A 27519-nucleotide genomic window follows, 5' to 3' on the forward strand; every position below is an offset into this window, starting at 1 on the left:
ATTGTCGTAGGCGTCGTCGTGGTAGTAGTAGTAGTAGTAGTAGTAGCTCCAGTAGTGGTAGTAATAGGAGTCTTGGTCGCTTGAGTGCCTGAATCTTGGACTCGCTGGTAAGGCTGGTAAAAGGGCCAAAGGGACAAGATGAGTATGAGGGCGAGAGAGGGAGTAGTGGACGGGTAGTGCCCGCTCGACTCACCGTTGTCCGGCTGGCGTCTTCAACGCGGACGACGAGCAGGACGTTGGACACACAAAAAAAAGAAGTCAGAGCCCGGTCTCTGAGGATGCCGCTCAACATCATGTGTGAGATACGTAATCGACGAACGTCAAAACTTCAGCAGTCGCCTTTTGGCCTGTACAATGGACACAAGGAGCCTGTACGTCTCCGTTAGGCAATTCCAGAGTTCAAGACAATGTGTCACCCAACAATCTGGCCACGGGAAGTTCCGAAGCACATCATAGTCAAGTGCGATAATAATAACAATAATCCAAACAATCACGACTTTGCCACCAACACCAACGCCAACAAGCAGCTACTCTAGCCTCGATTGTGGATTTTTTTGTGTCTGTGTGTTTGCGTGTTTCCACGGAGTTCGGTCCGGTCGGATTTTAATTCAATAATTATAGTTCAATTCTCGGGCTCATCTTCATAGAACACAAGTGAATAGTGACATGACCCACTAGTCGTCGTTGTCGCTGTCGCTGACATTCAATTTCGAAAAGGACGAAATTTAAGTGCGGCGTGCATCTCTGATCAAAAGAGCCTTCTTAGACCGGCAGAGCAACCGATAACACAAAAAATAGAGAAAGACATCGAATTGATCGTTGTCAGACAGTGAGTGTGATTCAGAGCCAAGAAAATGAGTGTTGCAGCCATGGATACGGGTGCAATGGAAACTCAAGCTGCTCAGCTCAATCTACTCCTCTACCAAATCTACCGACCCTACTTCAACGGTAAGCAAGTATTTCTAGCTAATCAGTTAGGCCACTATTGACCTGAACGTGATTTCACTTTCTGTTTCCCCATAAGCCCCCAATTCAGAGTTGAGAGCCGAGTCGCCTAAGAAAGTGTAGTGCAAGTAAGAAAAAAAAGGATCTTTTAGCCGTTCAGTCCATTCCATCACCAGCTTGTATGCACAGTATTGTCGATGGACTCACTCCGGTGATTTATTCATGGCATCGCTTGAAATCCTCGAAATTGCATTTTGTCTGTTAACACCACCAAGCAGCCTGGACCTTGTGTGGACATGCAAAACTTGTAATGAACATATTTGAGGTGGCTAGCTGACTTGGGCTCCTCCAAGCTCGTTCGTAAATCATCACTTGGCTATGTAGTAGTAATAGTAGCCCGCAATACTAGTGGTGTGCAATACTGTACTAGAGAGAAGGGTCCGAGCTTCTGGCTTGCTTAGCCCGAAAAAAAAATGAAAAATCTCGTAAACCGAAATTGAGCTGGCGAAAATGACTTTGGGGAAAAATGACATTTTTTTCTGCAATCTCGGGTGATATATGGTCAAGAGTAGCTTATGATGGGTTAAAAAATGTGTGGAATTGCGAGAAGAAAAGATATTGCCCGATTCCTCTGTTGTTCGTTCGCCTCTTGTCGTCTCTTGTCGCTTTTTGCCTGGAAGTCAGAAAGCCGCTCCCTAAAAAGGAGATGAGCACCTTCTTTTTTATGCGTAAGTGAGAAATTAAATGCAGACCCAGGAATGTGTTGTAGCCTCTGAAATTTGTTGGGAATGACAAAATCTTATGGCTAGGGTGGGGGTCGTCAAGGAGGAAATCGGGGAGAAATTAGATCGGTGTCGAAATACGTGTCATTGGTCAAGTCCGAAATTGAGCTCAAAATCGAAATACCGAGTTCAGTTCTCCGTTGACGAATCCTATTCTCTTGCTCTTTCTGGGAAAAAAGTCATCCCTAAAATTTGGATTGGCTCCGCTGTATGATTCGGTCAAGTCATGCTTTGAAATGTAATGTCCATTGGACAGTTCTGAAGATTAGAAAACCGCTCGTCAGTCCCCAAGAACGGCGATTCCTGACAGGGCGTGAATTTTGTCATTTTTTCTTCGATTTCAAAAGAAATATCGAACGAAAATCTGAGAGGGAAAGAAAAGGCCAGAAGAGAGAAAAGGAAAGACTCTTGTCTCTCGCTCACACGCCAATACCAGCTATAACAACGACAACAACCACAGCAACAGCAAGTTTTCAAGAGATTGAAAAGAGAGCAATTTTTCAATTTTCCTCGTCTGAACAGAAAGCAATTAGTTAATGCTCGGATGAAAGGTCAACGAAAAGTAGTGTATCGCCAGACGATTGTGAGGATAGGATTTGTATCGACGTCTACATATTTCCACGGAAACCTTCATTACATTCATTCTTGTGATTGAGCCCTAGATGTACAAAAACCTAAACGAGAGAATCGGAGAATCACCCAGATTGGCCTTTTCTTCGACCAAACAGTTGCCCCTAGAGATCCCTTGAGATCTAACAAGTTTGGTTTATTTTCACCAATCTCTTCCGACCAATCTTTACGGCCCAATAAGACAAACTCGAGAGACAGAAAGACAGAAAGTGAGGGGGACATGTACAGTGTTTCGTCCCCTTCCGCTGACTTGCCTACTTCCTAACCCAGTCAAAACTCAGTACACAAGTAGTCATAGAAGTAAAGAAACCATGGCAGTGCATTCAACTGAGGCTCAAGTTAACCCATTTGACGAGTACGTGGTGTGGTGGCTACTTGACCCCTGGAAGTGCCATAAATGGATTGAATGATCTACTAGTAGAGGAAAGACGAACTCCCAGTCTTGGTTGGCCATCTCCCATCCAATCCCGGACGGACAGAGTGAGTGAGTGAGTGAGTGAGTGTGTGTGTGTATGTGTGTGTGAGAGTGTAGGGCTCTTCATTCAAGTTAGAGCCTCTCCAGTCATAAAATAAAGTTTGTTCCATGTCACTCGGGATGAGGGATCAGATTTCAAAAGTTGGCAAAAATCTTCGTTCATAGGCAGACTCGGACACCGGTAGGTACGTACACTTGCACGCACTCTCACATTCATTCTTGGTCAACAATCTGACACGTGATTTGTAGAATTGTTCAATTGCCTAGGACACCTGGTTCAGTGTCTCATTTGAAGGTGATGAGAAAGAGAATGAGATTTTGCCAACGAAGGAAACCAATCTCATGTGTGAATTATGCTGATAACTCGAAAAGATTGAAGCTTCTCAGGCACACACTCACACACACGTATTCGCATTTTCAATGTCAATAACAAACGTATTCTAGCCGTCCTCACTCTCGTTCTGTTTCTCTCACACACTGACTCTCTCGCGTACAAACAGGAAAAAAACATTATCTCGTTTTCATGTCCGAGATGCGAATGGAAAAATCGAAGCCATTTTCCCATCTGCAAATCCAAAGCTGGAAACTGACACAGTCAATCTGAATGTGCCTGTGTCCGTACCTGTGAAGGAGGCATTGCGATGATATGATGATGATGATGATGATGATGCTCTGGATGCTGAGACTTGCCTTGATGATGACCCCTCGGCGGAAGAATTTTTCCGTTCCTTTCAGAAAAAAAGATAATCTGAAAGGTTATCGCAAATGTCTGACCCTAATAAGCTGGCTAACAATGCGTTCAAGAGGAGGAAGGGCAGTTTTCTGATCTTAGCGAGCCTCAGAACTGAGCAGCAACGTCCTCATACCGACAGAACAATACTGGTCGGTGATCCTAAATCCCCGCCCGCTTCGTGGCCTATGGTCTTCATATGTATCTGATAGGAATCTACGTAGTTCGTCGTGCCCGAGCAAACCTTGGTATACAAGTACTGGTCATGGCTTAGGCCTCACACCACATTGACCATTTGGGTCCAAAGCTAATCTCAAGCCGACGAAAATTCAGGTTCAGAGAGTGTAATGTAATCTAGGTGAGAGGGCTGGAACTGACTATGTTCTTCGTTCTTCTGACCACGCTCCGGGCACGAATTTTTCCACTCGATGGTGATAAGCATCGACTTAATGGCGCACTTTTTCGACCGTTTCTCACAAAAGGGTTCAAAGCGTCAAAGCATATGGCAAAAATGGATAAATCTGGGTTGGTAGATTCGGACGCGAGAACAAGGAGAACGAAGAAAAAGAAGAAGAAGAAGAGGCCGACAAAATGAAGAAAGAGGAGGGACCCTGGCGTTAATGTACATTATGATATACCCTAATCATGAATCTAATCACATATTTTGCCTCTCTGCACTTGAAAATCGAGTAGAGAAGCCATTGCGGGTGACTGGCGTGACAATAATTTAGGAAATTCACACACTCACACACACAGATTCAAAGCAGCAAAGATTCTGATCTCAAGAGCACTATTCCTGAATGGACACAATCCTGCAAAATCTGGTGATGACTTATCACTTGTAGTAGTAGTAGTAGTAGTAGTAGTAGTAGTAGTAGTAGTAGTAGTAGTAGTAGTAGTAGTAGTAGTAGTATTACTAGGGTACTATTTTTATCATCCTATGCCAAGGATTCTTGCTGTACAATACTGGACCTTTGTCCACTGGAAACTTAGATAACGTGATCGAGATTTAAAACTATGTATGATCAGATGCCGGCAATGAAACGCAATATACCTTTTTGTTATTAACGCACACTTTTGAATGTTTTGAGAACAATCGTCGAGTTTGTACTCTTGAGATCACCGCCAAAATGCTGCGCCGGACTTGAATGAAGCACCACTTGAAAGTGCCCCTCAATCGGAGAAATGGTTTTTACCTCCAAGCCAATTGGCAGGAGAGATTAATCCCATTCTGCCGTACCATATCGATCCATGGACGAGCCTCGCATCCTTCAATGTGACCAATTTGCTGCCTTTGTGTACCGCTTGTTGAGCCAGATTATTAGCTCAGGAAGGACTTTCTCAGACCCACTTCGACTTTTTGGAATGTTCCGTCCATTCGTCCATTCGGCCGTTCGTCTATAGCGTGCTTGTGTGTATGTGTAGTGCTGGATGGTTCTCTTTTGAGCAGAAAACCATTTATTTGGTGTAACAACAAGAACTCTTTGGAGGGAGGGCGAAGAGGATTCTTCTTTTCAATTGGAACGTTGGCTTTATCTGTTAAAATGTCCAGTCATTCTTTCCATCATTATTTCGAATACGGGTCAAAGAAGAAACGCTGTCAGAGGATTAGGTCCAAAGAAGATCTTCATTCCCGATATGTTGGCATTCGGTTTAATTCATGGAGGAATCTGCTTTATTACCGGTGCTTCTTCGTTCTCGGTTCTTTTTCTTACGAGAGATGAGAGGGGCTCACCAACTTACTATGGGTCTTACATTTACGTATTCCATACCGTACTAGGCTATAGTCCACGAACTACCAATTTATATATAGACTGGCGCTCTGAACGAAGCCGACTTCCGATGAGACTTATCTTAAGGTATGCACATGAGAATGGTTGACGATGTTAACAAAGAAGACGAACTGTCCTCCAGCTTTCTACCATCCTGAATTAGTAATGCAATTATTTAATTAGTGCCTGTTCCTGCTCCTGCTCCTCTTGTTCCTGTTCATGTGCACCTGAGGCCAAATGGTTCGCCCACCAAAAAGTTGGTCGCCTTCACACTACTTTTTACTGACTAATCCGGGTAAATAGCATCAAGTTCTTCTCGGGGAAGTACGTCCGTACCTCCGTACGACCGTACTACAGTGGAGGGAGGTGCTCTTTTATTTCATTAGTGGCTCTCTGCGACAGTCAGTCAGGTCCAACCAACCATTCATCCATCCACATCGAGCAACCAATTCCCAGAGTCCTTTTTGTCTTATCCTGTTCCAGAAGCTGTCCCTTGATATGGGACAACGGACAGAGGGAAAGTAATGCCTTTTGGGGATCCCACAAAAGTGCGGCGACTCGGTTGCTAACATTTGTTGTATTGGTATCTGACTGACTTTCTTTCCATTCCTCGGAGATGAGACGTACGAAAAAGTAGTAGAACAAGGAGGAGAGACGAAGAATAAGCCTGGACACAGTTGTTGGATATTGAGGTTTTGGCTCGGGCCAAAAAATAAAGGCTGAGAGAACATGGGATGCACTCAGCTTAAACCCTTTTGCTTCATGATCCATTGCAGGGACAGAATGCATTGGGGTATTGTGGGCCATGAGGGACACATCCCCCTAAATATGCAGAAGGGTAGTGGATGACTTACCTCTCTCTCTCTTGGTTTAGGCTGAGCCATAGAGTAGGTTGGCTTCCCTTAAAGACTCGAGTTGCATGGCAAGGCACGGGAACACTGCTGTCAATGATGACAGCATGATCTGTCCAGCTTTTACGGATAATGAATTCCCCGTCCCTATGGGGTTGACTACTCGCACGGAGTCCTTGCCCACCGCCCTGGATACTGGCTTCCATTGAGTGGAGCAAACACTGCTGCGTACTGTACAGAGGTGAACAAACTGGTTTGTTCGCTCCTGAGTTCATCCATCTCCACTACGCGAGGCTTGCATGACACGAAAATCGCGAAATTAGGTAATTTTACAGCTATGAAAATTACCCTTCAAGCTTGGTTGGCATTGTCCCTGGCGAGGGAACGCGTGGGTCTTCTCGGTACATTTTTCTTCTTCTCCTGCGTCTCCTCCTCATGGATCCCTCAGTGCACGTTCTACGTACGTACCTTGTAGGAGGATATGGTAAGGTAGCACCCGTTCTTGGTAAGATGAGGAAATGTCGTGCCATGGACCCGTGTGTCCATTACCAGGGACCAACAACAAATACAGACACACCACGCATTGTCGTCCCACTTGGAACAACAACACCCCTCTCTCTCTCATTCCTTCCATGGCCTCTGGGTGGGCACGAAGAGCTTGGACCTTAGGGGAAAAACTGGACACTTTCTTTACGACTTAAGTAGAGTAATAATCAGCGGGCCAAAAGTAATCATCAGCCTCGCCCAGGTCCAAGAAATGGTTGGAATTGGAACAAGTTCCACCAAGCCTTGAGGGGAAATGGTCAACAAATGGAGTGTGACTCACTTGGAAGGTGAAGGGGATTTTTATGTTGGATGTCTTCCATAGTATTCCTCACCCGTTCCCACGTTTAACTATGATGTTGGCTCTCCTGAGAGCTGTAAATTATGTTAATGTCATCATGTGGTCAACTCGTTGTTGGATAGCTTTTTCAACCAAACACACGGGGGCTGAACCAATCCCGTTAATAATTCAAGTCCAAGTTCAACTCAGAGTTATTCTTTTTGACAAAAGGGGCGGATTTTTGCAAACGAAAATTGACCCTTTGTGCAAAGGTTCACGAGTGCACCTCGTTCAAAGAACGTGAATGGCCAGGGAAGGCAAAACTACCGGTGGTACGCAGGTAAATGATGGTTCCAGTAAATAAACAATGAATTTTTCCCAATCGAGCGCCCCAACAAGACGACAGCCATTAAGTTGTTTTATTAATGAACTTGCTCCCATAACCATGGCCTTTTGGCCGCAACCAAAGAGGCTGGCCAAGTTGGCTCCGGTGAGTGGTGTGGTATCGATTGACCACTCTATTGACTTTGAACACGCTTAAAATAGTTCAGCTCTCTACCATGAATTTTTTATCCCTTTTTCACCGAGGAGCAAATATTGATTCGTCCATTTTCAACCGAGCTCATGGTCATTGTTCCACTAAATGACGTCCAATCGTGACCGCCCTCAAGTCCTCAATTGGCGTTTAGTATTTCGTAGATCGTATTCTCTCTGGCATTATGAACCTCAGAAAAGAGCTCTTCTGACATTTCTCACTTTCTTTTGAAGGTGTATTGCAAACCCAGTTGCAGCACCATTACCACGACCACCCTTTGGAGTAGCTGGCAAAGTTCTTGAGCTGGTGCCACGGTGTCCTCGTGAAAAAACGTACTACATGGCATTGAAGTGGCCAGTAGTACAAGTGGCCATTAAGTCCTCGCGGCTTTCACTGGGCATTGTGTTCCCTCATCGATGGTCTTTGAGGGAACAACGGCGGTCACTCACTGGGTGCAAGTGGTCGTTGGTGGTAGTAGTAGTAGTGGTGGTGGTGGTGGTGGTAGTGGTGGCTAGGTCCACTTCCTCTTTTTTATCAGACTCGCCCTTGGTACATAACCATCAAGGGCTGGGTTGGACCATACTTCAATTCCCTTCTTCATTGGTGGGGCGCCCAGGGTTTTCCACGCTCCTACTCGCGGCTAGCAAGGCAATCATGGTCATGGTAGGTGAAGTCCGCCAAAGCTTTGACCCAATAAACCCTCAAACATGCAAACCAGGCCCCCTTCGATCAAGCCGTGCCAAAGCAAGTTATCGATAATAATAACGTAATGAACCTTGGTTTCAATGAGGGAACGGTTGGCTCGGTTGCAATGCTAGTCAGAATGAAGGCAACCAGCCAAGGATCATTGGGGTCCATTTACTTTGACCCGGCGATAAAGATGATTATCTGGACTCTGATCGTAGTCGAAAAAGGTGCCTTTGTTCTGGTATTCATGGTACTTAACACATTCAAACAAGCCTAGAGCCACTGAAGCTTTGGCCGATGAGCAAGAAAAATCCCCCTCAAGACAAACTGCGCCGTATTCGACGGATGCATTCCTCAAGCCCCCAATCTTGTATATGAATATCTAACGAAAGTGATCTGGATTCAAAGTTGGCCCAGCCTTTCAAAATACAACTTTAGCTGGCGCTCTTAGCTTTTGGGGACTCAAATTAGTTCACCCTTGCTGATCATCATCAAATGGTGGATGATCTGATAAGGGCATGGCAGAGAAGACTGTCGATTCGCTCGTTCAGATGCATTTGAACGGACTACTTCGTCATCGAAAGCCAGCTGCCTGTTTAGGTCGTCGGACACGTGCTACTCGTACGTACTCGCCCATCAGAGAAAATTCACATGTTTTCCGTTTTGATCATGGTCATTTTTCAGTTTTCAAAGTGGGCCAAGAAGGAGTTCCCATGTTTCGAGCCGGGTTTTGCATGCCAACGGTGTGATAAAAACAGGGCATGAATTATGTCTCATTATCAAAGAACCCGAAGACGTGAAAAGACGTCGGGAAGAGACTGAGAAGGGGGCCTCTTAGCTCCACTGTGCTGTGATACCGTATGTAATGTAGTGAACTCTCTTGCACACAGAGAACGTCGCCAAGAGAGCAAGGCAGATCTTGAGCTCAGCGGAGCTCTGGTGGTACTAGTAGTCAATGATATGCGAATAATAAGCTTGATGACTTTGTATCATGCACAAAGGACGGCCAAATTTTCCGTCGTCAACCAATGGTGGACATGCATGCTTTTCGATCGGTCATTTACTACTTTGCCAACGGAGAGACAAAATTGTTTGGAGCCAAATTACCCAGTGACGCCTGATCAGCGAGCGTTTTTTATGACCGGCAAAAAAACGCCCCAGTAAGATCGCTAACGAGGAGTTTTCTCTGACATGATATTGCCACTAGCCATAATGACAGCTCCGATAATGAGTTAATGTGGCATTATTCAAGACCTTTGGGGAGAGTTGGTTTGATAAATGGAAGGAAATTGACCAGGACAGTAATCATGGGTGATCAGACGTCATCCACGCATGATAAAGTGTGTACCATGAAGTAGTGCTATTAATCCTTTTGGCAGCCAACTTGTGGCACTGTTAGGGAATTATATAATGAATGCAGCCACTCTACGTCGTGTCTACTAGCGTTACTGCTGCTGCTGCTGCTGCTGTTACTACTTCTATAGTTACAACAAGTGGAACAATTTTTCAATTTATTTTTCATGAGCTCGCCCAACTGGCCCTACTCTGTATGTATTAGTTAGTAGGACTGGACCCGTGTCGCCAAGACTTGTGTAGTAATTTATCGTCGCCCCAACATGACCCTACAATTTTCGCTGGACTTTCATGCAGCTTCACAACAAACAATGGAGGTTCCAGCAATTGTCCAGCAGAGCCTTGTAATTTGGTAATGAGCGGCACTGTTCGAAATCCATTTCTTCCGGGGCCTTCAACACTCGTACAAGCTCGTTCCTCTATGTACAGTATGTACGAGTAGTATAGTTAAACCTCAATTAGAGGCCGTGGATGCCATGGTTTCTTGAAACGCCCCACAATCGATGTTCGGACAAAGGCTACTACGGGCCTCCTTCCCAATGAGAGCCATTATTTCTTAGCATGAATGTCTTGGACAATTAGAGATAATTGCGACATCTGATGGGTGTGCATGTGTAATACATACAGAGGAGCGAGCCTCTGTCCATATTTATGGAGCCTGGCCCTGAAAATATTCGTTTATTGTCCCCTTCCTCTTGTTCGTCGCTTAAGCCCACTCTATGGCAATGCAATACGAGAGAGCGACGAGTTTGTAACGCCGATGTACATAAAGAAGAAGAACCACTACTGCTTTGACACTGACTGACCCGAAGAAGGTAACACCGAGTTCCATTTCCAAAACTAATGTCAGTGTTTTGAGTGCCCACTGCCAACGAAGAACCACACACGACATGCGATTCCAGCTCGTCCGTCCGAAGTGAACGCTCCTCATCGGACGACATATAAATGTAATTTTTCTACGCGATGGGAATTTCCAGTTGAATATTTTATAACCCTATGTAATGGTGTTTGACACATGTGTGTGTGTGTCTGTGTGTATGCGTGTGTTCATTCGCTGACAACCAACAACCTTAGAATGTCATATGTAATGTAATCGGCCCAGTTGAATAATGATTGAACAGGCCTTTGGACCGTCGACCAAGCGGACTCCGCCCTCAAGCCCGTATGGGGAAGGAAGTTCATGTAGTTCTTCTAATCCAGATTAAAATTTCAAAGAGGAAGGATTAAAAGGCTGGGTTGGCTCTTTCTCAGTGAATTCAATACAAGTCGTCCAGTCCTACCATTTCTCTGCAACGTTCATACCAGGATTCACGTTAGTCGAGAGAAAGGGCGAGATTGAACCTTTGGAATCCTTACAAGATTTGATATCATTCTCTCTCTCTCTCTCTCACATACACATACACCCACACTCTCGCTTGCAAACGAGCTTGATACGATTGGACAATGTCGGACATCAAATAGGATCAGTGTCAGTTCCGCTCCCGTGTCCCTTTGGCCGGCCATGATAAAGGTAGTAGAACCGACCTGGAACCCAACAACCTAGTTACTCTCGTTTCCCTGGCCGTTCCTGAATGCAAATCTGGATACTAAAGTGAAACGGTTGGTTATCCATTTTCAGCTGTCCAAACATGAGAGGCTGTATTGATACGGGGCCTCCATATTTCATGTGACTGAGTGTTAGTTGTATGTCCACTTTGTAATTCTATGCATGCCTGAGTTGTCCTCAGTGTCAAATGTCCATTGAAACCTTCGAGAGGCTCAGTCAGCACTGTCAATAGAGGGCAAGCTCCAGCTCTAGCTCTAGTTGTTCCGGTTGTTGTTGCTGTTGCTGCGGTTGTTGTTTCAAGGGTGGTGTCGCTCTCCTCGTTCGAACTGGACTTGAAGCTCCCCAAGAGGAACTGTCGCTGACTCGAAGTGGCCATAAAGAAGCATTTGCAAAGGGAACGTGCTCTTGGCTGCCCCTTCGTTTGTCCGTACTCATAGATCTATCTGTAAACGCCCAGTCTATAAACATGATGGTCATTTTTAGCCCATCTTGTCCCATTAGCCTTATTGTCAGTCAATGGCCGCGGAAAATGGAGCAAGCCCGTCGTCCTGGAGGAGGAAGAAGGAACTCATTCAAGACTCACAATTCATGGCACTCTGTTGTTGTTGTTGTTGTTGTTGCTGTTACTGCTGTTGTCCATGATAAAGCCAGAAGGAGCACGCGTTCGTTGCTTCAAGACGACACTTCCAATGTGTGTCCATACGTACGAGTGTACATGGACGTACAAGGCTTGAGCCACGAAAGAGCCCTTTGAATTTTGCCTTTGTTAATGCACACATGACGAGCTAGAGAGAAGATCGAGATAAAGTCTCTTCCCCCCCCCCTCCCCCCTTCCTTCTCTCTCTCTCTCTCTCTCTCTCTCCTTCTTGTTAGTCATTCAATTGACCAAATGTGGGCTTGAAAATTGAACAAAGAGTTCTTGAGAACCGAAGCTAATTGAGGGCGACTCGTACATGTCTAAACAGAATTCCAAGGAAAATAACCACTACTTATCATATTCTCTCAACCATTAGCAAGGCACTGAAATCTCGCTCAATCTCCAAGTGGTCAAGTGAATTGTACTCGATCCCCATTTCGCCGGAAAGGAATGAGTTCTTCCTCGAACAAAGGGAAATGGAAGCGATGGCAGCGGTGGCGGCAACGGCTGTCGATGAGTAAACACATTTATCTCTCTGGCTGTCGCTCTCGCTCTCCCTCCGCACATTTGGCCCAGGGATCGTGGTGAAGGTGGCTTGATTTCGTCCTCATGTGCAATCCTACCTTCGTTCATATGGTCATATTAACTGAACATTCCCTGGAAAACAAAAGCAAAAGTACTTAGCAATCATATATTCCCCTCCTTTTGAGTGCCTTCTCCTTTCCCCTCCATTGAGTCCAACCAGTCAGTTAGTCGAAAATTACCAAAACCCGAAGAACGTCGTCGGACGTGAAGCCTCGGAAATTATTAGCGAAGCTGAGTGAGCTTAATAACGTGTTTTGGCCAGCGCTTTTAGCGAGTAATTTATTTCGTTTGACAGAACGCACGGTTGACTCATTTACGAGTACCAATGGCATTGTGTGGTTGGTACTGGGCCTCCAATACCTGGCCTTTCTTGGACATTGGCGTAAAATCATAGAGAAGCAGGACGGCCACACCGACCACCGACCATTCATTGGAAAAGTGGTCTCAGGTGTTCCATGCAAGTTCGAGTTCGAGTTTTTCCCCACTAAATTATCATCTTAAACATACCGTACACCACCACCAGGACCACCACTACCACCATCATCATTTTTATATAAGACCATTGGACAGGCAGGCAGGCGGGCAGGAAGGCAGGACCTCTCTCATGTTGATCGTCTTGTTCTGATCTCATGGCCGAAAGGCGTCTCCCATAAAATATTGACTGAATTTGAGAATGGTCACGTCACGACTTATCATCGAATAGACTTCAAAGGAGCCAATATTGGGCAAGCGACTGACTGCTTGGGTAATGTACGTACCTCTGAAGCCAACTCCCTGACTCATTATGGCTCAACAACCTGGGTCCCAATTCATTTTCATTTTGGCGGGATAAAAATCCTGCTCTTGTTTAACCTGCAATTTACTCCCACATACTAGTACCCTCCATTGTCGGCGCATCTTGCGTCTCCTCAATTTCGTTCCCACCTCTCTTTGTCCGAGCCTCAGAATGAATCAATTTTTTCTTCGCAATTTTCGGCAACATCCAAGTACCCACATATGAATACGGTAGATGCCAATCTGAACCCACTGAACAACTCGACCCCCTGAACGAAAACGGGTACAAAAAAAAGAGCGGCAACTCCTATTGATCAAGTTCTGCAAATATCCGAGTGTTTATTTGACTAATGTCCCTCATATTTGACCAAACTGACATGGCCGGGGTGAAAGGATCTCCGCCAAAAAAACCTGCGATATGCTTTGGCCACCACCGAAGGGGAAGGCAAGCAGATGGACGTTTAGGAGCCAAAGATATCGTCGTTATTGATGATAATGCAGAACAACGTATGTGAGGGAGTAAGGGTACTACTGTTCGTGGTGGTGTTGGGGGCGAGATTGGAGAGCTGTCACTTCATGATGATATGTCGTACGTACAAGCGGTGAGCTGAGCTGGCCTTGCTTGCATCCATCCATCCAGACACTTGTCCATTGACTGGTTCGATGGTCCAAACGGTCATGGCAACAATTATTTCATCTCGATTCTTCATAAAATGTAGTATGTACGAGTAATAAGTACATAGTGCATGGAGGGGAGAGAGCCAGCAAGTATGTATGAGGGCTGATGAGACGGCTGCTCTTGTCCAACATGATGGAATAACCGTCCGAATCCCTGTCACCCAGAGAAACCTGAAGGCTTGTGAAGTGAGCTCCGGCCTACTGAGAATGAAGTTGGTGATCCCACTCAAGGGCACTTACGTACACTAGAGGACGTGTTCATCTGCAGCCTTCTGACCACCAAAAGTTGTCTAGAGATTAATATGAGCAAATAAGGGGCTAGCGAATCCCTTATGTACGTACCTGCACTAGGGAACAACTAGTAGAGAAAGGTTGCAGGAAGAAACGAAATTCAATCCACTCTAGATTGCTGAATAATAGGAGCGGCAACAACAACGCATTCTTCATGGAGCTTAACTCCATGAAGCCAAAGCCACAGATTTGTCAAGATCTCGGCTTATCTTTGGAGTGTGAAAAGGGATCCTTTGTCAGTTTTACAACCGTCTTTGTCTCCTCGTCATTTTCCAAGTGGGCGATGATGCCCCTTCCAAGTGAGTTTTAACTGACCAGAAATTGTTAGGACTCCTCTTCGTGAAACCATCCGATGTTGGTAGAGGACTCAATTCGTGGCTCGAGAGTTTCCTCTTTATGGTCAGTGGACATACTACTAGGTAGATGGGGCAAATCCATTCAATGTTTAGTTTAAACAAACTTCAAATCTATCGAATTAGTGCCTCCTTCCCGATGGGAGCCGTTAGTATTCACTCGTATCTGACAAAGTGGCTTCAATTTGATATTTGACCATCTTCTACCTTTCCACCCACCCACCCACCACCATACCGCCATCAAGTGGCGACTATTTGCCTTTTATGGCTACGCACATGAGTGGCACACCACCGCCATTGATGGGCTGAAAAGGCTGAATGGGCAAGCAGCCAGTTACACACTGAGAGAGAGAGAGAGAAAGAGAAAGAAAGAGATAGATAGATTCACGTTCATCGGGTCGTCTGGAACTCGGGATTGGAGAAGATAAGCGGTCAGTCAGTCAGACTTCGAGCCAGCCAGACGCGTATTCATTGACTTGACAATATTGAACTGCGTGGTGAAGATCGGCCTCCTTGGGTGGTGAAATTGTCGATGGTAGAAGAAAAGAAGAAGAAAAAGTGGCTGTAGTATTAGTTCAAGTAATGGAGCATCTTTATTAGAACACACCCAAAGCTAGGCCGTCATCATGGAGCGGTCACAAAGCCTCGCATGTTTCTCTCTTTGTGATGTCTGAAGTAATTAACCTGAGCTCGTTACTCAACTTTAGGGCTTCTTTGAAGCGCTGAACCCGGGAAAAAACATAGGGAGAATGAGATTGCCTACCTACCGCTGCTGCTGCTGCTGCTGCTGCTGTTACCCCTGCTTCTTCAATTTCAAATGGAGGGTGACCCTCACTCACTCACATACTCACTGGACTGGCTGGCTCTCTGATAGATGGGAATAAAACCAAGTCCAGAAGCCGCTAACGCTCAATAACATATTTGAAGCGTCTTCGTCTTCTTTCGGGCTTGGTTTTGGTCGACGAGTCTGTCTGAGAAAAATTGAAGCCAAAATAATGACCGTATCCCTGAGAAGTTAAAGCAACATCAGACCAAAGGGGCCACTTGGGTCATGTGAATGAATGGACAATTTCAGCTCCAGTGATACTATTACGACCACGACGACCTACCGACCCACCACTATCACTATATGACTGACTGACTGACTGACTGACTGACTGACTGACTGTCTCCGTGGTCCTTTCATCCATGGGCACTAAGAAACAATTGCCTATGACAGGAAAAGAGAGGGCTCGAGTTGATTTGAAGAGCAGAAGAAGATAGATACCATTTCCAAAGTTCCTTGGGTAGATAGTGATCTTTTTTAACGAATGCTCAACATAACTAATGTGTGACTGACTGACTGCCTGCCTGCCTACTTTATGCTTTTGGACGTCGGTTTAATTGCAAAACGGACACACAGGATATGCTCGGTTGATGGGGGGAAACAGTTCGTAGATAGATAAGAGACTTCCAACCTCTCACCATTCATGAAGAACGACTTGATAACGACCACGGCCACTGTGCTTGATTGACATATCCAGTTCAAGACAACGCGTTCGTTTACGATGTTTTTTCGTCATTGATCTCGACGTTCCCTTTTTCCCTTTGCCTGCTGACGAACTGGGGATAAAAGTTCACGTGTATTGGCAAGTAGAAGCCTCCTTCCTCACTGGCTATGACATGGGCGAGTGCGTCCTGCATCAATAAATCTTCAATTCAAAAGAGTTGTATGCCTCTTCTTTTTCTTCTTCTTCTTCTTCTTCCTCTCCGTCTTCCTCTTATTCTTAAGACCAATTGACAATGCAACAACAACATTCATATGAGCTCATGGCAATCTGGCTAAAGTACAATATAATTGGAGAAGGGTCAACCAAGCGTGGCCGAAGACGATGAAGACAATCACCGTCATCAGTTGGCAATAGGTCTTGACGGTGGTAAGGCTCAAGGAGCCCTTCCAAATCCTATCTCTCTCTCTTTCTCTGTCTCTCCCGCTCTTCTTTCTACTGAGCACACACGTACAATACTCCACCAAGAACACTGGACTGAGGGCAAAGCTGCCAGATGGAGGAAGCAGATCCTTCGCTAGGCTTCCAAAGCCAGTCTTCCAATGGAGAGTCTTTACTTACTTACCAACCACCTACCTTCGGAGCTATGTAGCTTAGGAGGCAGTTGTTGTTTTATCGAACGATATCTCCTTGGCAGAATTTCCGGTCCGTGGACAACTCCAAGGACAACCACAATGACTAGCACTAAGAACCTGAAATTTTGAACTCCTTTACACAGATGAAGAATTGAATCAGATTGGATGGAAAAAAGGAACCCGAGTCAGCGAGCGAGAAGCCGAGAGGAAATGGCAACAACGGAGAATGAGATAATGATTGTTATCAGTGAAAAAGAATCGTTTGAATCTCGCTTTTTTTCGGACGTTGAATTCAACAGCTTCAAGAAAAGAGTAAATCATCGAAAGTCATCATGAGTCATGCATAATCGTGGAGCTTTTTTGACGTGGGACTCCTTACGATTTACAGCTTTGCTTTTTTCCCATCTGAATATGAAGCATTTCTCATAACGTAGACGATCTAATTCCACTGAAAGTAACTTTTTTACAAGTTCAAAGGTGGCCATGATTGGAAGTTTTTGTCGCTTTGAAAGCTGTGATCCATATCTCATTAAGTTGTAGAACTGTCAATTGGGCCATGCTTTCGTACAGATCCACCAAAAAATAGGCAACTATTCATTTCCACCTCAAGGCTCCACATCGTTCGGAATCTCCATAAATCTGTGTCATTCCTCGCCTGTCAGGGGCAGTTTTTTCGTCCCCAGTACAGATGCATCTTCAAGTAGATTTCATATATCATTGAAAATGATCCCGACAAAACTGACTTACGCCATAAATTAACGAGAATGTGTTTCCAATTTAAACATCTCGGTCAGGATTCTCACCGTGCCGACGAGGCTCTTTGTTAAGTAAATGAGGGACTTTTTCGGTGGAGGGTGGATGATGAGGATGACGACGACGACGACCACGATCCATTTGCATTTTTCTATTATTACCAATACACACGTACAGATTTCAGAACTAGTTCGCCATTGACTTGTTATGCTTGTTGCATGCCAGATGGGACAAAAAAAGTCCGTTAAGTGACAATTTCTTTGTCTCAATGCAAATCAGTCTCGGAAGGACAGAATTTGAGCGATTATCATTGAAGCCCTCGATCTTCTCCTCCTCATTTTTCCAATGCAAATGGAGCCTTTGTCGTCCACCAAACATGCAGGAAACCGAGGACGACGACAACGAGGAGGAGGAGGAGGAGGTAACTCACAAAGGGTTGAATTATCATTATGTATGACTTGACGCTACACAAATAAGACGAGTTTTACATTGGTAATGAGTTAAAACTATAACGAACTTTTTTGCCTCCACTCCGTGTCGAAGGTGGGCTGAGATCGTTTTTGTGGCCATTAATATGCTAAACCCTTCCTGACAAACTGCCATGAGACCCGCGTGTTTGTGTAGCACTGTTGTCGAATGCTGATCCAAAGGCATTGAAGGCATCAAGTCGGGCTGAAAAAGCACTCAGATGAGAGGGTTCATTCATGGACGTGCTCCACATATTGAGACACGTATCCGAATTCATCTCGGACTGTTCTAAAGTTGCCACCAACAATAATAATGCACCTCACACCACGACATGGAACAATACTGTACGTAGTACGTCGAGCATCCCTCTGAATTTGGTTCGTGCGCAGACTCATGGAAGGCTCCCTTTTGTGTTCTTTTTTGTTCCGATTTTTGGCATGCGCGAAATTATCCGCAGAGGGGTCTGGTTCCCATTCAAAGTCCTGGTCCAAGTGGAACGATTGCAAGTCCAACTTGGCGGCTGTCTTGATCTCAATCAATGTTGGACAGTGGAAAGTTTTGCTTGTCTGATTAGCGGGTGGCGTGCCACCTTGAGCCTGGCCAAAACACTCGCCAATCGTGCTAACAGGGACAAAAAATGGGAAAATTCCAAGTCCAGACCCTCCTGAAGTGGTCTCCGTTATCATGCCTGGTGTGGGACTACATTGCTCTAATAAAAGGGTGAACGCCTGGGTGCTCTTTGGCGCCTTCAGCCCTCTTAGTCCTGGTCACGTGCGATATCAGTCATGAGAAATGTCCAGTTTTACACTGAGGGGCTCGCAAAAAAAGGATCTGTCCATCATTTGACTGTCTAGCTGGCCCGGGACATGGACGGACTTTGATGAACTTGTGCCCTTGTTGGACCCCGAACGAAGGGAGAACAACGGAGGCAACTCGCTTATTTACCTTGCGTGAGCGATGATGAACAACCCTGAGTGAAAGAGAGCACCAAAGGGATAGGTCCCTGAGCCCCTGTAACCCTTTGAAGACTTCCCCTGTTTTAAATGAAAAAAGGTCCTGAGCTGACATGAAATTCAGTCAAAAGCTCCGACTACGTAGTTGGCTGACTACCCTGCCCACGTATCTCTCGCTCGCTCTCGCGTTCATTCGGCCCCATGTGACCATCTCGAGATGGACGTCGGTTCAATGAAAATTAATCGATCTTCCAACCAGCGGTAGGGAAAAATAGAAGTAATTGTAGTAGTAGTAGAAGTAGAAGTGAGAGTTCATCAGCAGGTTGTGTGTCAGGATGTAGTAAGTAGGATATTGCAGATGCTGCTTGAGTCTGAGCAACGACCAACCAACAAAGTGAGCGCCTGAGGAACCGTCATACTCGTACCTGAGTGAGCTGCTCTAAGTCCAACTACCAGAGAGCAGGGTTACTTGGATCGGGAAAGAGACTCGCAAGGGAGTTCTCGAGCTGAGGGAATCGATTTTTATTTGATTACTGGTCCAGATTTTCCGGAATAGAACGATCACCGGGTTAGTTTGGAGAGAAAGGAGAGAATTGTTCAAAGAATCTTTTTTTAGTTCCGGTCTTGGCGTGGACTTGACTTCCATGGTATCACGAAAGATCAAGCATTAATAATGAATGCATTTTCTTCCTCGTCGCCGCGTACCTTGTCCACCAACCAACCGCTTGCACTCACGTCCAAAGCTCCGCTGGGCTTTCTCGGAAATGGCAACTCATGGACAATGGGATCTCTACTTACGTTCGTACAACAGATTTCGCTCTTCATTAGCGGTTGGAGTTGAGAAACACAGTCATCGTCCTTTCAACGATGGCCATCCTATGCCAGCCAGTCAGCCACCATCATGATTATGACCTCATGGTCCGATTGACTTAACAAACTCATCGGACTTTCGGGATGGAAATGCTAAATCCGAGTGGTGGATGGATGGTGTCTTTGTCCCTCTGTGTCTTCTCGCCTCGAATTCGTCCACAGGACAGTAGATAGACTGACTGATGATGATGATGAAGGCGATGATTACAATTGGAGCAGTTGAGGTCATTGTTGACGGATATTGACAACAAACAGGCTCACAAGCTCAATGAAGCACATAATACACGGTCAAAAAGACCGTTGGTTCTCACGATCAAGAGAGATTTACGTAGACCCGGCTTCCCCTCCCACTTCTGGCGAGTTTGGCGAGTTTACCCCGAGTGAGTTCACCGCACCTTTGGTGTCCAAGGGGAGGAAATCTGGCTGGGGTCCATATCATTCGGGGTAATGTACTGTGTTCAAGTCCAGTGCCTTTCTCTCTTTCTCTCTCGCTCTTTTCTCTCTGCCTCCTCACACTTGGACTCCATACGGTGGTACTCGGTCTGATCCTTCGATGGATGGGGGAGAAGGAGCACCGGACTAATGTGAGTGATGTAAACGGATCATTTGTCGAATAAACAAGAGGTCGCTTTGGCCATTCGCCACCAAGACCCTCCTCACTCACGGAAAAGTCTTCTCGGCTGGGATGTTACTTCGTTCGTTGTGTATAATAGGTACAAGGGACACCAAAAGCCATCCACCCCCAGGCTTCCAAGCGAACTCTTTGGCCGTGTGTTAAGTCTTTGGATGGAAATAATAGGGTTAACTTGCGGTGGTCAGTCCTCGTCATGTGTGCATGTCTTTGCATTTCAGAATAGGTACTTCGAATGTTGGATAAGCAGGCGTTGGTCGACTACCATTTGACGTAGGCTTACCATCTGTAGAAACATGGCGGAGTAGGTACCATGAATATATCTCCATATGAAGGACGGTTTTTTGGATGGAAAAACAAGACGGCGTTAGTGGTAATATGTCGAGGAATTTAGTAGCCCGTCGTCCTCCTCTTCCTCGCATATTATGCAGATGTTCACACTCCGTACAAGCCATTGTCAGAGCCCCGTGCGTACGAACGTGGTGGTTCTCCAAGAATTATGGAACAAGCCGTTAAAGTGATGTAAACAGAAAATGGCCCAAGATTTCGGCTTAATGCGGTAATTTATGGATTCTGGTCACTCTTGGTTGGGCCATTATCCCAACAGTCAATGCCCACATCATTCCAATCAGATTTCTGTTTGTGATTGTCAACGTGTTCATGTCTTTCATTGAGGCGCATGCCTCAACGGATATGGCCGACGGGCGAACCAACTTCGGTGAGAGGGATCTCCGCTACTTTTGCATCGTAGTACTGTAGTTACGCTCTAACTTTCAAGAGAGGAGCAGATGACTTGCAATTGTTTCGACTCAAAAACATGTCAACAATGTCAATCAGCTGATCAAAAGAGAGCATTTAACCAAAACAAGAGCCCATTGTCGGTCGTGATCACACGTGGAGATCGCTGTTCCCCAAAGACCGAGCCATTCTTTCAACCAAACAACACCAAGAAGATACATAGATATGTAATCACATGTGAGGGCTATAAAATACTACTATATTTTGGTAAATCGTTCTTCCTCGTCCTAGCAAGAGAGACCATGTAATATATCTCATCACCGAGAAATTACCGCTATGAAAATAGCCGCCTCTGATGGGGGAGTTCACGATTTCGTTGGCTACAAGGGACAACCCAATGGGACCGTGTAAATCGTAGGGCAAAGGACTTGTGCGACATAAAAATATGGACGTTCGCTATTTCCGAGACACCCAGGGTTTGCAGCGAGGAAGTACGACCGAAGGAGGCGGATGGAACGCCACGAGTGAGTGGGTGGTGGGTGGAAGTATGTACATTGTAGGTGGGTGAATGGATGGGTGGATGGGAGGGAGTAAGGAGTGGGGGAGGAGGATAGCGAATGGACGAAACCGGGCAAAAAAACGTTGGTTGTTTTTCGGATGGGAAACTTGGAGATGAGGAAAAATGACCCGTAACCAATTTTCATCCCGCTGCCTTAACGTTCGACCAAAGATATGAAGCAAGCCAGAAGGATCTCATCTAATGGGACAGCAGCCGTTTGTTCCCTCTCCGTTCTGGAATCTGCTTCTTTCTGTCTGTTGGTCTGAAAGTGACATTCGGCAAGAGGCACATCGTCGTCAAGTTGTTTGATCGGGGGTGGAGGACGATGGCAACGAGGACAACCAATGTGACGACCACCCCCACCCCACGAAAAGAAGGGATGGTGACCACGTGATAGCTGGCTGGCCCCTTGAATTAGAGAGGTCTCCAGACACATTCACGTTGGAGACTCACTTCCGACCGAGTCGATGGTTTATGAGCCGAATTGATGGCTTTATGGAATGGCTTCCAATTTAGACCAAGAAGATCCTAATCATGTGGAGAGGCTAAAAAACCAAATATGGTTCAATTTGTCATATGATAATTGACCACAAAGGAAGAGGGAGGAGGGAGAGACAAGCAGAAGAAGGGGAAGAAGAGTAGGAGAGAAGGAGAGCGACCGAGAATCGCCAGGCGAGGAATAGACCCTGAAGACATATGAGAAGTGATTGAGACTTATTTGTCAATCTCTATGGAGACAACGCACACCGCACAACACACAGATAACAAGAAAGGAACGAGTGAAATAGATTGAGAAAGAACGACAGAAAGAAAGAAAGAAAGAAAGAGAGAAAGAAGAAAAGGAAGGGGGCCAAACACAGCCGACCGTCCATGTCTGGTTTCTTAATATCCTGCTTTGATTTTTTTTCCCATTTCCAACGTGGCCTCATCATGATGAGAGATTGCCTTTCATCCTCCTTTGGCTTTGGCTAGCTCGGTAGGTAGAGGAGAGTTTGCTAGTGGATGGGTCGAAACAAAGACAAAAATGCATGCCAGAAAGAATAGATAGACCTCAAAGTCGCAACAAGAAAGCTTCCCTTCCATGTACTATGGTCCATCCTTAGCATTGGTTTTGGCCAGAAATTTCCACGATGGTCCATCCCTGGCATTGAGTTTGGCTAGAACTGGACCCAAGTGAAGACTTGTCGGGAGCGATCATCACAAAGGAAGAGCAAGCTCGACCAGATCTTGGACAATAGTGTCCCATTCTGGGCTAGAAACTCGTCGTCATGGCTATTCTCCATTGACGAAGGCCAACTTGGACACACGCAAGACCTAAGTGGAGGGAGTGCGGACAGAAGGCTGTGGAGCAACTTGGAAAGAATGACACAATTGTGCACTTTTTCCATCACCCAAGCTTTTACGTCCCTTGGCAAGATCATCTTTCCGGTTTTTTCTTCTCATCTTGGGAGTCCTGTCACTCGTCCGCTTCCGGTCTACGGGTCTTGTCCACGCGACGACTTCCGGACTTTGGGTACTTTCCCCATCTTGACAGCAGCCCCTCTCCTCTCTCTCTCACACTCTCTCTGTACACGTCCATGTGGCAATCTTGCTTTGGTCCTGCCTCCCCCTCATGATTGTGCGGCCTTGTTCAGCAGAGATCGAAGGAAAAAGAGAAAGATCCTTGAATGCTTCTTTTCCTTCTTTCAAACGCATCCCAATTAGGGGTCCAATTGAAAAATGTGCTCGTTGAGGAATGCCCATCTACCTTTTGACCGCTCTCATCATTCATCGCCAGTTGGCTGTCAGGCACTTTCTTGCATCGGTGAGCTATGCTCGAGAACAGGCCCTCTGGCTCATCTCGTTAACATCCTGAATGGGATTCTTAATTTTGCCTCCAATTGTAGAAAGGGTTGAAGTGTGCGGGTCTCTGTGCGTGAGCGAGTGAGTGAATGCGTGTGCATGCGTGCGTGTGTACTTGTTTGGTTGCATTGATCACATAGTATGTGCGGAGTAATCCTCCTGTACGGACAAGACAGACTATTATACCGTGCATGTGGCCATGATCTCAACTTGGTCAGGTCCGGCATATTTCATTGGGCTCATCATCACTCTACTCATATGGAGTCACAAAAACTCAGTCATCTGACAAAGCTCCTAAGCAGTTGTGATTGAATGCTTAGATGCCCACTTCGATGGGTGGCAATGTCCAAGTTATAATGAAGGAGATGAGGCGAGATCCAACCACTGTGAGAATTATTGCCAACCTCTGGCAGAATTGGGCACGTGCCTAATCTTGAGAGTGAATACGCTTTAAGAACGGGGAAGTGAATGGTTACGATGGTTTCGCCTACGTACCGCACTCGAGAGTTAGTCGAGCCACACCGAATCTTGAACAAGTTCCGAGCGCCTCCAATTTTGATTCTGACCAAGACGGATCCATTTTAAAATCGATTCATTCAAGCTCGCCTTACATTTTGGCAGTGAGCTCAAGCCGCTTGTAGATATATGGCCAAGGCACGTCCAGTCAACAATAGACTGTCAAGACCTCTTTGAACACAATTCATCTCTTTCTTGGAGCTGAGCTCACCAAATACAGCTCCAGCATGAATAATATTGTCCAGTCGCACGAGCTCATGGCTTGATCCATCCCAAGTTCTTGCGCATGTAGTACGTACGTATGTGTACGAAGAGCCCTCCCTCTATGTACTCGTAGGTACGTACGTAGTACGTCTCTAGCACTATGAGCATCCATAATGCTCGGCTGTCTAAGTACAAACAAGCTCGCCTTGATGGTGCTGGTTCTCCTCGTCTATGACACACAGTGACTGACTGATACTGCACCAAACTTGGGTCTGAAAGTCCAGTGGAAATTCTCTTTCATATGCAAAATAACAACGTTTGAATTTTGATGGCTACAAATCATTCCACTTCGTCATTTTCGCCCCCTGTCAGCCGGACCATCCACAACATCATGATGATGATGGTGGTGGTGGTGGTGGTGGAGGAGGAATTCGGAATTCCTGCTAGGGACCGTGAAGCAAATGTATCAATTTTCTGTTCTCCCTCAAGAATGCTTCCAAGCGAGTTGGACACTCCAAAGGAAGGAAGGATTGAGAGAGGCCGTAACAACTTCAATAACAACAACAGCAACAACAACAGTAGTAGCAGCAGCAGCGCTGGTAACTGAAGCAACAAAAGAGTAACTAACTTATTGTGGTGTTCTCAACTACCCAACAAACTCTCCACAAAAATTTGTGGAGGAGAAGAAGGAACTGCTTGAACTGTTTTGACCAACGAGTTCTTCCAAGTTTAGCGTGTTAAATTACATAAGCTGTTCCCGTTGCTGGTGTTGCTCTTCTTCTCCCTCACGATCACCGTGTCCAGTTGGAACCTCAATGCTATTGAAGCTGTTATGAATGTGCATCAGAAGTAGCTGCAGCAGTAGTACGTACGCAGAATAAGAAGCATAGCAAGAGCAGGAGCAGCAGTGTCAGGGTGTAGTAGGAGATGCCGTCTCATGGTGTTAACTTGCTGGGGGATCATATTTCTCCAAATTTGTAGCTTTATATCCATGAAGCCCTTAGACCCTTCTGGCCAGCTTCCTATGAACTCCAATCCATGCTTTGGTGTGTGGCAAGGGCAGCCAGAAAAAGGAAACAAACCGAACGAAACTGAGGTGGTGCTGGCACATCTCCCGACTCGACTCGACCACTCACTCGGGTCTCTGAAATTGAACATAATTATAAGGAAACTACTCCCCCGTGCTTCTTCTTAGGATAAAAGCTGTAAAACTATCCCTGAAAGAATCTTTTTTCCGATTGACAATGGAGCCATTCTTTCGTTCTATCCACAGATCCCAATTTAGTGGGTGGAGATACCCTGACCTGCGGGGTGTGTTCCAAAGACTTCGCTTTAGCCGACATTGTCAAGTTCATTCAACACAAGGTGCTCACGTGTAACAAGGAGAACTACTGCAAAAAGTCCGGCGCTGCCACCGAGAATGGCAAGGAGAATGGCACCGAAGACACCAACGAGACCGAGTCAGAGTCCACCAACAACAACAACAAAGAGACAACCAACAGCCTCTCCTCGCCTTCCACTCCCACGGCCCCATCGGCCACGGATAGTAAAGTCACTACGAGCTCGCCACCTCAACGACGCCATAGCACGGGATCTTCGTCACCCGGATCTGCGGGCGGAAAGTCCCCTCATTCCACCACGAGTGAACCCGTTGGGGTAATCCCGATGGACTGTGATGGATTCTTGAGCGGAACCAATAACAACAAATTGGACAAACTCAAGAGTGAGAGTGAAGAAAGTCGGAAGCGAAAAGCCGATTGCGTTGACGCAGACACCAATACGATCATCACCGGTAAGTCTTGTACTCATGTAGGAAGGACTCAAACGAACTTGGAGGGGATTTTTTGCAGCCCTTCTTCAAGGATAAAATCGAAAGTCATTTCATGCTAACTCTGCCATTCTGGAGCCAAGAAAATACGCGAGGAGCAATTTGTGCGGATTGCCGGTTGAACATCAGGGACGGGAGCCAATTTTGAAAAATCGTTAAGGCTCTTCTGTAATGTTCCAGTATGAATTATCAGATTATAATCGAGATGCCTCACATTCTCGATTGCGGTAGAACATGGGTTTGAGCCTCTTGATCAAGGTAAATGGCTTGTCGTCCAAGCTGCTTCATTGCAACCATGGTTTTGGTTGGTTGCCTAGTATTTCATGCCTTATAGAACGGTATGGGCTCGATCTGGAGGCCAATCAAGGTTTCACGATTTTGGCCAGTGTCCAGCCAGCATCCTATTGAGTTCGGACTAGATCCCGATCATCATCATCATCATCATCATCATCATCATCGTGGTCGTCTTCGTCGTCTTCTTTGTCGTCGTTTTGATCATCTTCATATGGTTCAGTCTTGTGTAGCGTTGACGGTCCGTAGAAAAATTCGGTTGGACGCTCATTTGCGAGAAGATAAATGTCAGTTTGGTCAGATGGACCCTTCATGGCAGGCTAGCCAACGAATCATGCCACCGCTGATCTAAACCCCAGGCCCTGGACAATAAGTCATCTTGTTCAACTTGAAGCTTTGGTCACGTCTTCCACACTCACTCACCCACTCGAGGGTCTCCGAGCAAGACCAATCCATAGCTTGTGGTGGTATGGTACGATGGTACGATTTCCAACAAGGGGTGTCCATTGTGGCTACGACCATCGACTTTGATCAAATTATCTTCACAAAATATCCGTAGCACCCGTACGTTGGCGTCCGTGTACGTATGCGTTCAGCAATTGGGTAACAACGACTCGGGGTCGAATGTTTGGAGCGGGGCTTTGGCAAATGGTAAAGATCAAGAATTAATGTTAAGCCCTAATACCGATCTGATAACGGAGCCAAATATGTTGTTTCACATAATAATGATTGTTTCTCAAGGAGACAGTGGCCAAACCTATGCCAAGCGAATCGAGAAATAATTAGGCCTTCGAACGCATGGAGGCCGGACTACTATTGTACTACATACATGTGTATCTCCTATGCCTCCTGCTTCATGACTCCCCAGAGTGTCTTCCACCGATTTTACACAAAATTCACCTCCATCCGAACAATCGACTCTTTCTCACTGTACCCACTGTAGGGCGGATGGATGATGATAATGCCCTCCTTACCCGGGTAATGCACATTATGTTTCATATCGGGAGGGGACAAGCCTTCAAATATTCCCATGTGCTTTGTGCCTACACTAGGGTATTTCCCGAGATGGCTATGCTGAACGTATCTTTGGTGCTAGTTTAAATGAGTGGTTATTACGTCTCCCTCTTGGTCGTCGTCTTTTTCGTCTTCTTCCTCTCCTTCTTCTTCTCCTTCTTCTTCTTCTTCTTCTTCTTCTCCTCCCCTGTCTCTTTCGTGGTGGCTCTCCGTGTCCCAGAAGTGTACAATCCCACGTTCAGTGCCAAGTCAGAACCATTCAGGTTTAGTGGGACAAGGCAGG

General features: G+C 45.9%; 1 protein-coding gene across 1 annotated transcript in view; it reads left to right on the plus strand.

The window, feature by feature from the left end:
• Window positions 1-275: 275 nt before the first annotated feature.
• Window positions 276-27519, plus strand: part of LOC131884307 (B-cell lymphoma/leukemia 11A-like) — a 54567-nt gene continuing 27323 nt past the window's right edge. The window contains exons 1-2 of the mRNA XM_059232038.1: window positions 276-948; window positions 25377-25895. Of these exons, the coding sequence (XP_059088021.1) occupies window positions 855-948; window positions 25377-25895 (613 nt within the window). The 5' untranslated portion in view covers window positions 276-854. The remainder of the gene's footprint in view (window positions 949-25376; window positions 25896-27519) is intronic.

This window comes from Tigriopus californicus, chromosome 7 (assembly GCF_007210705.1).
Source record: "Tigriopus californicus strain San Diego chromosome 7, Tcal_SD_v2.1, whole genome shotgun sequence".
NCBI classification, from domain to species: Eukaryota; Metazoa; Arthropoda; class Copepoda; order Harpacticoida; family Harpacticidae; genus Tigriopus; species Tigriopus californicus.